Source organism: Aythya marila (genome assembly GCF_965140915.1).
Source record: "Aythya marila genome assembly, chromosome: 3".
In the NCBI taxonomy this organism is placed as follows: domain Eukaryota; kingdom Metazoa; phylum Chordata; class Aves; order Anseriformes; family Anatidae; genus Aythya; species Aythya marila.
The window spans coordinates 93,122,732-93,133,854 of NC_139044.1; the positions used below are offsets into that span (position 1 = coordinate 93,122,732).

Sequence of the window (11,123 nt, forward strand, 5' to 3'; positions counted from 1 at the left end):
TACAATATACAGTTTATTCATTTTTTTTTGGTTTATTGCCCATAATTCGTCTTTTTTCCCCCAAAGTCCATTTCACGCGCCATGTATACAGCAGAGAAAAGTTGAAATCTCAGCATATGACAAAACAAATTTAGGTTTGTTTTTTTTTTTTAAAAAAAAAAAGAGGAGAATGAAGGAAAGGCGAGACTTCGATGGTTTCTGACAGTTCAGCAGAAGCACGTTACAGCTTGCAACAGAGCAACGGCAACTCTACAGAGGAAACCCTGACCGCGTTCTTTATTGCCGAACTAAAAATGCCAATGCTACCAAAACCCCCTAAATGCCTGCACCTCACAACCAAGGATACGTCGGTGCGCGTGGCGGCGTGTGGCTGCGCGTGTACTCGTCCCACGGGTCGGTCTCAGCTGCCATGGGCTCTTCGCGGGGCCTCCACCACGCTGCGGTCTGCCAGAAGCGGCCCCGAGGGCAGCTCAATCCTGCTTGTTGTTGCACGACTGCCGCACGGAGGACTTCTGGTGCTCTAACAACGTGATGGACTTCTCCGAATTCTCCAGGTTCCGGAGCAGAGTCTCTAGCCTTCGCTTGATCTTCTTCTGGTCCTCGATGGCGCACCCGATCACGACGGACTGAAATTTCTGGTCGATGGGTCCCGCCGGCACGTCGGACGTGCACGCGCCGTAAAGCGACATGAGGCGGATTTTGGCGTCTTCCAAGTCGTCCAGAAGTTTATTGACAATTTCGTCGATCATCTTGGTGGCGTGCAGCAGGGATTCCTGCTGCTGGGCGTTGCGGATGGTTTCCACGGACACCTCCACCGTCAGGGTGCGGCCCATCAGGCGATTGGCGGTCAAGTTCAGCTCTTCTCTCTCACCTAACGTGAAAAAAAGAAAGCCGTCTGCATTACAGGCTGGTGCTTACCAGGGCAAATTACACCGAGACAATAAAACCACTACAATTTTGCAACAAAAAAGTGTGTGTTTTTAATAACAAGTGACAACCCGTGAGATTACCAGGAGCCAGAGGTTAAATTCTGTGAAGTAAATAGGATTTAGGCAGATAAATTAAAAAAAAAAAAAAAACAACACAACACAATGTCTTATGATTTGGGGTGAGGCAGAACGCTTCACTACAAATATAAGCAATCCTTTTGCAGTGCTGCTAGAACTCCTGCCCTGTCCCACTGAGGCAAGCCCGCGATATCATCAGGAAACTTTATCCAGTAACAAACCCAGCAAATTAAGGACCTAAGCCACGAGAGATTTACACGGCACCCTGAAAGGCCACAAAGAGGAAACTGGTTCCCCGCTACCAGGTGCAATTAGGGGTTAGTGAAAAATGCATTTCTATTTGGTGATTCCTAAAATACAAATTACAACAACAGATTTTACGTGTAAGCCCTTGCAGAACCAATAAATCTACAGCTTAAGGCACCTAAGATAAGAGAGAAAGATTTAGGGGCTACGTTTAAAGCCGCCTATCACACCCCCATGACAAATACCTCATGGCAAAAGGATGGCAAAGCAGCTGCTCACCTTCGCTGATGTGCCTCATGTCCTGGCTGTTCTGTATGTTGTGGATCATTTCCAGCAGGGTTTCCTTCTCTTGTTCCATAGCAGACGCCGCGTCGCGGAAAGCCTCTACCCTGAATGTGGTTAAAGCAAACAAAATCTTAGGTGAGCATCTGTTTTATTATTCAAAGTCCTTTTTAAAAATCAAATAGAAAAAAAATAAACACACAAAATAAACCCCAAACCAAGTTCAAGAAGTACAGTCTGACTTCATTACCTTCTCCCATATCTTTGGTTTTCAAGACACGATATAATTAAAAAAAAAATGAAGCAAGCAAAAAATAAAACTAAAAAAGCAGCACACTAATTTGCTCTGACTTAAATCTTTTTATTTTCACGGGGTGCCTGGACAGGCAGAGCCTCGGGGATGGCTGCCACCCGCCTGCGAAGCACGGAGAGCTGCGGGACTTGTGACCCTGCACCTCCTTTGTATGGCGAGGGGCACGGGAGAGGCCCAGTGGCTGCCACCCCTGGTTAACTTTATAAGGCTCTCCCTGCTCAGCAGCTCGCCTTTTTTGTTAGGGAGCACGGGGGACCGCCTGCCCGTGCGGGGTTTTCTTTCCATGAAGTGATGCGGCGAGCTGGCAGGAGGCGGCGCGGTGATTCACAGGGGACGAAGCTCTTGGTGATCAGCTCCTATTTCTGGGCGGGCAGGGCCGTGGGTGTCCCTCGGGACATCGGGCTCCTTCCTCGGCCCCCAGTGCTGTGCTGGAAGCCACGTGCGCGACCCCATGGCTCGCAGCCCCAGGTGCTGTAACCAGCCGGGGAACCCGCCTGTCCCCAAACCTTTGTGAAGCCTGGCCGGGACCCCAAACATCACAAATCCTCTTCGGTTCCTCCATCCCGCGTGCTTTCACCAAGCCACGGCACCGACCAAAGCTCCTCGTTCATCCTGGCGCTTGGGAATACGACGACCGAGCACCAGCACGCGGCGCCTCGCTCCTTCCAGCCCCACATTTCCCAGGCACTATGGGATGGAGACGGCCCCTCCACGGCCACCAGCAGATCCATTAGGATCAGGATGGGGCCAGCGTGACCTCCTCAAAGCGGGGCTCACGGTTGGGAGCACCAGCAGCCAGAAGAGAGGGCGGAGGCAGGCAGAACTGACAGCACGGACACACGGAGTCGCGCCTCACGGGCACCGCGTTCGGGGCTCTGTTTTACCACCCACGCAGTGAAAGCGCACGCTCGGCGCCTCTCCTTTCATGTTAACTCCACGGAGCAGTGGGAAAAGTTAATGCCGAGCGAGTCCTTGCCAAGAAGAAATACTGGTAATTATTATTTTGGACGGGTAAGTATGAGGAATAAGGCAGGAGGAGTCACCCCATGCCTCAGACGTCTGCGCTTTATAATTTAAGAAGCCTGGCGATATTTTCATTAAGGCCTTGCCCTTCCCTTAAAAAAAAGCACGGTGTTTTCAGGACTTGGAAATCCATTTTGGCCCCCAGAAAGCTTAAAATCTGAAAGGGCAGAATTTCAATTTTAACAGAGCTTTTACACCAGCTCAGGTGTGTCACTGCCCTGACTGAAAACTAGAGGTCTGCCTGCGGGGAACGGCTCGAGCCCCGATTTCCACGGGCTGTAATGGGCCCTGTGAAGGTGAGAAGCTGCACAGTCAAACACACTATGGGGAAAAAAAAATAAATAAATAAAAAGCAGTTTGGGCTTTGATTGACATTACTTTACAAAACTCACCCAAGCAAATCCTGAGAACTGCTTTATTTGCAGCAATTACTTCTTGGGAATTATTTTAACCACTTTAACTGCAGTACAGGATGCCCCTGGGATTTATTTTATTTTTTTTTTTTTCTGGTGCATTTGCTTCCATAAACAGCGGCCCAAATGAGTGCTTACCCTGGCAAGGGATGCAGCAGCTCCTGCCAGAGGAAACGGACAGGAGAGCAGCTCCTCACGGCTCCCCCAATCCTACATTATCCCTTCCAAACATGTCCAGTTTGGCCAGTTGGTAGCAGCGTGCCAGGCTATAAAAAAACTTAAAAAATAAACTCAGCTTTGGCAGGCCTCTGGAGGGCAAGACGGAGGCACCGTGTGGCAGCACGGCACACCCAGGCTCGTGGGTTTTTGGGGTCAGAGGAGGATTTGGGTTCCCACAGCAGCTCTCAGGGGGCTCACCCTCAAGGCCCTGTGCGACTCCGTTGGGTTTCCAGCACTATTTCTGATGGATTTACCAGCCGGTAGGGGCGTCAAAACCTGTGAAAATTCATTCAGAAACAGAGAGGGATGACTTCTTGAGCGTGGCAGCGTCCCAGTGCTGCGCTCTCACAGAAAATGATGGGAAATGGGCTGAGAAAGGCAAGAGCAGAGGAGCGGAGCAGCTGTAGCTGCTGGGGACCTTGGTCTGGGGCAGGGCAGGACGGTTGCAGAAACCTGTGCTCTAGGACAAATGAGGAAACCAAAGCCTAGGCAGTGCCACACGCAGAGATGATGCTGGGCAGGCTTGAAACAAGGTGAGATTTTGAATTCCTGCTGCTAGTTGTCTTGGTGAACAGCTTTGTTTTTTTTAAAAAAAAAGGAAGAAGCCACCACACGTCCATATAACCCAAACTGGCAATGCGTAACCTTTAGCCACGCCGAGTGGAGACCAGCAAAGGTCACGGGAAGGTATCAGGTTGAGGGATCGCGGCTCGCTCCGGCTCCCGCGCCACATCCGAGGAAGACCCCGGCGCAGCAGCCTTCCTCCCCTCACACACCGCACGGCCATCAGGCCCACGCCGTCTTTTTCCTACCAGAGGGAAACACCCGGTGGCATTTTCACTCAGAGCGCTTTTCTTGCTCTGAACATCAACTCAGTATGCCATCGATCGCCCGGGACTAAAAAAAAACAACCCCACTCTGTACTGATTTGCCTTGGCCTGCGAGCAATTAGACGAGCAGGGCCTTTTCTCCCCACATACCATTTGGATGAGGAGAGCATTCCCCTGAGGAACAGGTGGACCAGCCTGTGCTTTTGTTTCCAGGCGAGAAATCCGATACCCGCTTTCTTGAGACAGCTGCAACAACGCGGGCTGGTAAGCCACGGGCCCACTTAAATGGCTTATTAAGGCTGCTGTGCTGGAGGTGAAGGTAAATTTTCAAAGGAAATGAGAAACGCCTTAAGACAGTGCAGCTTTTTTTCCCCCCAATACAGAGCTAAGCACATCGTGCTAAGACACAGCAGCATTTTTCACCCTGGCATCCTTAGCGGCTTGAGCTGAGCTGTCCCATAAACACGGGAACGGACACCGGGATTGTCCCGATGGGGAACAGAAGGGGAAAAATAAAATTAAGAAGGGGATAAAAGGAAAAGAAGAGCAGGAGCCTGCGTTTCTACCTTATGTGTCATTATACCTAGAACTCCATGTTCACAACACGGCCACCAGGGCACGGTGACTCATGAACAGAAACTCTGGTCCTGCTTCCAACTGCTGCTGAGGTTTCTCGGCAATGCCGGGCAAACACGGGCAGTGGGGACAGCAGAAAGGTCCCAGCCCTCACAAACAACAGACCGGCCCCGCTGCTGGGCTCCTGCTGCCTGACGGTGCCAGGGCTTCACCCAGCAGCACCTCTCCTGCTCCTGCTCCCACCGCTGGCAGCCCGTCCCTGTGGTGGAGAAACCTGCCTGGGGATTAAGAAGAAAACGGTGAAACTGCACTTCTGTCCCAGAGCAAACGAAGCAAGTGCTGATCTATGGAGAAGGGGTGTTCGAGGGGCTGCAGTCCCTCTCCAGCTGTGGTTTCTGGCTCTCGTGGTGGGAGGGAGGGGAGGAAAGGGAAGGCTGCTCAAAGCAGGGCGCTTCCCGAAGGGGTGAGGGCTGCTGAGGGGTTCAGCCGACCTCAAGCAACTCGATGGCTGGGTCTTTTTAATTAAACCCCTCGATGATACACTACAAAAAAAAATAATCACTTATTATACTTACAAGTCACATCTCAAGGGATTATAGCCAACCTAAACCAGCTGGAGAAGGAAGAAGCGTGGAAGCTTCTTCCTAGCATTCAAATTAGCTTTCAGATTAGGCATCTTGATCAGACACACACGGAAAGAAATAAAACCTGAGTGACTTTAATCAAAGCGGCTCGACTCTTTTTTTGCCATCGTTCCGCGCTTAGAAATACGCCTGTTTGGAAGACCCGCAGCAAACTGGAGAGTTTAATTTCGGGCTTCGTTTCTGGTTAACCCATCTGCCTGCTTTGTTTCGGGGCCGCTCAGCAAATTTAAACCAGGTTTTTGCATAGCCTCCTGCTTATTTGGCTCGGCGTTTTGCAATCACACGGTCACGCAGCAGGTCTGGATGCGAGGCTTGTTTGCAGACAGCCGCTTTGCTTAGGCAAATTCGGAGAAGTCTGTGAAGGACTTCAAGGAGATTTAATGAAGCTAAGTGAAAGGGGAACGTCCTGCTGCACGGAGTCCGCTCCTGAATAATGCAAAGCGATGCCGGCGGAAAGGGGAAAACACGGCTCCTAGATCTCCCAGAGCTCCTTTAATTACAGGAAAGGCCTAGAAACGTCCTGGGTGGCTGTGTGCAAGCCGCTGATCAATATGCAGCTGTAATGAAGACAGGGTGTGTTGAAACAGCAACGCCACGAGGTGAATCAGGGGTGCACCCACATTACCGAGGCAGCAATCCACCTCAAAAGGGACACGGTGTAATTAGGGAGAGCTGGGAGGACGAGGAGGATGATTAAAGGCCCGGAGTCATCCCTCATGCGGCCAAACTTGGGGGGGGGGGGAAGAAAAATAAACTGAAATGGGTCGCTTGGGGAATGTCCTGTGAGAAGAGACGAGGCACGGCGCGCTGCGGCGATGAAATGCGGCCCCTGTTTGGCCGCATAGGGGAAACCAGAACTAAAAACCATAGGAAAAACCATAACTGAGCCACAGAGGGCAGCGCTGTCAGCATCGCAGCCCACAGATTGTTTGATTTCTGAGGTGGGAGCCTTCACGGTGCCCCTCACACCTGCGCCCACAGGAGCAGGGGCAGGTTTGGGAGGCTGGTCCCCTCACCCCCCGCACCCAGCGCCACCCCAAAGCGCCTGGGCACCCTCAGGTCCCCCTCATGACCCTTCCCGACTGGAAAACCCCATCCAGGCGGCGGCTCTTTCCCCGCAAACAGCCCGTTTTCAGGCTGCCCAGCCTCCCCTCAGCCCCCCGCCGCGCACCTCAGCTCCAGCTGGTCCAGGTTCTCCAGCAGGCGGCTGGAGCGGTCGGCCATGGAGGTGGAGCGGTAGAAGCGGCCCCGGAGCTGCCCTGCCGACTGCTGCTGCTGCTGCTGCTGCTGCTGCTGCCCCTCGCTCGCCTTGGCGCTGATCTTGGCCTGGGCCATGGCAGTCGCCGGCGGCGGGCGGGCGGCGGCTCCCTCCCCGCGTCCCGCAGGCGGCGGCAGCACCCGACTGCCGGCGCCCCGCTCATGGCCAAAGATGGAGCCCGCCCGCCGCCTGCCCCCAAGGCCACTCCGCCTCCTCCGTGCCCCGCCTCACGGAGCGGGGCCGCCGGGGGGGTCGGGGCGCTGGGCTCGGGGCCACGCCGGGAAGGGCTCGACCCCGACCGGGAGCCCGAAGGGTGGTCCCGGGGCGGCCCGCAGCCCCCCGCCGCCGCCGCCGCCATGGCGGTGCCTCAGGGACAGCCCCTCAGGGGCAGCCCCTGCTGGGGGCTGGGTCCAAGCTGATAAGGCCCCAAAGTTTTATTTAATGGAGAGGAAATCGTTCAATCACAGAACCATACGATACCCACAGCTGGAATCCCACAAGGATCATCAAGTCCAGCTCCTGGCTCCTCACAAGACCACCCAAGAAATCAGACCCTGTGTCTGAGAGCATTGTCCAAACACTTCTTCAACAGGCTCAGTGCCAATGCCCACTGCCCTGGGGAGCCTGTCCCAGTGCCCAACCACCCTCTGGGTGCAGAATCTTTTCCTCACCCCCAGCCTGACCCTCCCCTGTCCCAGCTCCATGCCGTCCCCTCGGGTCCTGTCACTGTCCCCAGAGAGCAGAGCTCAGCGCCTGCCCCTCCGCTCCCCTCGTGAGGAAAGGACGCTAACTCCTTGTATTGCTGAGTGCACAAAGGGTTGGTCAAGCAATTTGCTAAAACCAATGGCTCTTGGTGGCATCTCTGACTGCCTAATGCCATCCATCAATTACACGATAGACGGAGTGGAGATGATCTCCGAAGATGAAAGCTTTTTGCGCTTCTGCCACACCTATGGTACCAAAAGCAGATGTTAAGCCAGGGGAACACCCTAGCAGGCCAGCCCGTGCTAGTTAAAATGCCTCAAGGGCAAGAAGCCAGGGGAACCACGGCTGGCAGCGCTGTGTTCAGAGCTTTCCTGCCCGGGCCAGCGGTGCCCACCCCGTGGGAGCCCATAGGGCCAAGGCAGCGGCTCCTGCAGAAACCTGTGTGGCTTCCAGCGACTCGAGTCGTACTTTGGCTTTACTTGCCATTTCTGTGACTGTTTGAAAAGGAATTTGCTTATCCCTAATTCCAGGTTTGGGCAAATACTGCGTGGCTCCAGCAGACCGATTTCTGGCACCCAGTTGAGAGGGATTTTGTTGCATGGGATACTGTTTTGTAGGCTTCCCCGGCCGCGATTCAAAATAGCTGTTTTTCTCAGGCTTGTCCATTCGGAATGATATCATGTCCCAAGCCCTCTCGTTAAATTAATTGCCTGAGTTTCCTTTGTTTTACGTAGATGGGTAAGTAAGGCTCATTGCCTGTGAGCTCATGGAAATAACTTCATTTGAACAACTGTTCCATCCATCTCACTACAGCCTTTGTAGGTGATTAAATACCACTTCCCACCCCAAACATATACAAACAGAAAGCCTTTGTAGCCATGGCACACTCTGTAACCATTTTTTCCTAGGATCCTGCCATTGTTTCCATGCCAATTCATTACATATCAGTCAGGTTGTGTTTAAAAAGCAGAAATCAAATAGGCAGTGGCTGAATTATAATGGACTTTTTTTTTTTTTTTTTTTTTTTTTCCCTTGCACAGGGGTTTAAGGCTATGCAGGTACGGAACAGCTGTTAGTCGTGTACAAATGTAACCCATATGACCTTATCCTCTGATGGCAAAATGTTCTGCCCTAGAAGTGAGAGTGACACAAACAGTGGAACCAAAATGCATGTTAAAAGCAAAAATGGTCTTCCAGACAGACTGCATCATTACCATCTGGGCAGCCTAGAGTGTTTTCCCATTTAGAAACCTGGGAGGACCATGGAAATTGCTCCTCCTGCTCTCTAGAGGGGTAGATGGCCCCTTTTCACCTCAGGTGCTCTATTTCTTGGTGAGATTAGCCCAGAAGGCCAACAGCATCCTGGGCTGCATCAAATGAAGCGTGACCAGCAGGTTGAGGGAGGTGATTGTCCCCCTCTGCTCTGCCCTTCTGAGGCCCCACCTGGAGTGCTGCATCCAGGTCTGGGGCCCCAGCACAAGAAGGATTTGGGGCTGTCAGAACAGGTCCAGAGGAGGGCCACAAAGAGGATCAGAAGGCTGGAGCGCTTCTCCTGTGAAGAAAAGCTGAGAGAGCTGGGGCTGTTCAGCCTGGAGAAGGCTCCAGGGAGACCTCATTGCAACTTTTCAAGGGACCTAAAAAAAGATGGAGAGCAACTTTTTACACAGGCAGATAGTGATAAGGGAGAATGGCTTTAAACTAAAAGAGATTTAGATTAGATGTCAGAAGGAAATTCTTCACTCAGAGGGCAGTGAGGCACTGGCGCAGGTTGCCCATAGAAGCTGTGGAAGCTTCTGAGAAGCTGCCCCATCCCTGGAAGTGTTCAGGACCAGGTTGGATGGGGCCCTGGGGAACCTGGTCTAGTGGAAGGTGTCCCTGCCATGGCTGGGGGTTGGAACTGGGTGATGTTTAAGGTCCCTTCCTACCCAAGCTGTTCTACACTTCTATGAAATATATAAAGGGAATGTTGTCGCTACTTTTCCAAAATAATAGGTGGGCTGAAGAAGTAGGAGCATCTCTGGAGGAAGGGAAGTGGCTCATGGCTGAACTGGGACAAGAAGTCAGGGCACAAGGAAGGAAGCAAGCAATTAGGTCCCTCAGGGCCACAGACAATGGCCGAGGAAGGTTCCTCGTGTCTGAAACAAAGCACAAATTTCACACTCCTTATGGCCTGTGGTGAAGAAAGGTGATGGCCGGGTCAGGACTGCTGCCATGCCACTGTCCCTCTCTCCTTATCTCATCCACAGCTGTGTTTGTGTGACCGGACCACACGGCTCTGTACATGCTGCAGTCACCAGGGAGAAGCCTGTGAGCAGGTGTGTATCTGACTGTGAAGCAGCCAGCCGTCGTTTGTGTAAACTGCAGCACCATAAAACATGCATGCCACTCGCAAACCAGAGCAATGTGCAGAGGATTCTCATTCACACGCACAGGATCTGTTCAGGCAGCAGAAAGCAGCTTTCCCAGGACTCAGACACCTGAGGTATCTGTAGAAGTCCAGAGCCAGGGAGACAATCCACCCCAAAAGCAGCACAAAGTGTCCCATTCCAACGCTGCCTTATTCCAAACCCTGATATATACCTTGTCACATACCCTAACGCTTACCTATGAGCTGTCATGGAAGAGGATCAAAGAGAAAGTCCACACCCATGGAAATGCCAGATTCTTTTCCTCCCTTCTCCTACAGGCCCTTCATCTGAAGAAGCTTCTTTATCCACAGGTGTGATGGAAACTCACTGCTTCCCATGCGGGTGCAACCACGGCTTTGGCAGCGTTGAGCACACTAACAGCAGCAGTAAAAATGGGCCAACTTTTAGGGTTTTTTAGGGTATGTTTTCAGCCAAAATGCATGCTGGCTATTACAGGAGGCTGGCCCCTCACTTAGCACTGGCTGAACCTGTGCTACCGTGTCTACTGCTATTGCTGCCGATGCTAATTAAAGCTAGCCCCATGTTTGCCTACACACGTCGCAGTCATTTCACTGTGTAGGCAAGCCCTGAGGTCCCCAGGCTGTCAGCAGTCTGATCGAGGCCCTCTATCTGGGAATCGATCTCCGAGCTGGTATGACCATTTCAGGGCATGCAGCGCTTCGTTCTCATGGAGAGGAGCAATACTTAGCAAAATGCTTAGCCAATGAGCCAGCAAATTCTGCACAGCCACAGATACCAAGAAAGTTTTCAATGGAGCCCTGAGCACAAAGCAAACCGAAGGACTCCCAGAAAACAGGATACTGCAGTCAGCGAAAATAAACCTCCGCAGATTTACACAGGGAATTTAACATCGACATTTCCATGCGTGCCATCTGAGCGCACACTTGGTGCATACTCACTGCTTACCATAAGTTTCCTGGCTTGTTTACATCCACTTTAGTCACAACTTGGACCACATCATTTGACCCAGAACATTGCAACTGAACTCTAACCTGTTGAATTGAAATTTCTAGAGGAAATGTGAAGAAGTTTAGAAGTGACAAAGAAACACGCATCTGCAGCCTTTATTAAGGCTACTTAGCTGGAAAGAACTGTCAGAATGTATCTTGCTGTTAACGTCAACCATTTCTTCTAAATTAATTTTGAAGCAGTTCATCATCCGTCCTCTTCACCTCCTC

At 52.1% G+C, this 11,123-nt stretch overlaps 1 protein-coding gene across 1 annotated transcript; it reads right to left on the bottom strand.

The window, feature by feature from the left end:
* On the bottom strand, positions 1 to 6,989 carry BAG2 (BAG cochaperone 2). The gene is made up of 3 exons (XM_082755725.1): positions 6,725 to 6,989; positions 1,533 to 1,642; positions 1 to 871 (listed from the first exon to the last, which is right to left on the bottom strand). The coding sequence occupies exons 1-3, from the start codon at positions 6,886 to 6,888 to the stop codon at positions 471 to 473; spliced, it is 675 nt and encodes a 224-aa protein (XP_082611851.1). The 5' UTR covers positions 6,889 to 6,989; the 3' UTR covers positions 1 to 470.
* Between the last annotated feature and the right edge of the window lie 4,134 nt (positions 6,990 to 11,123).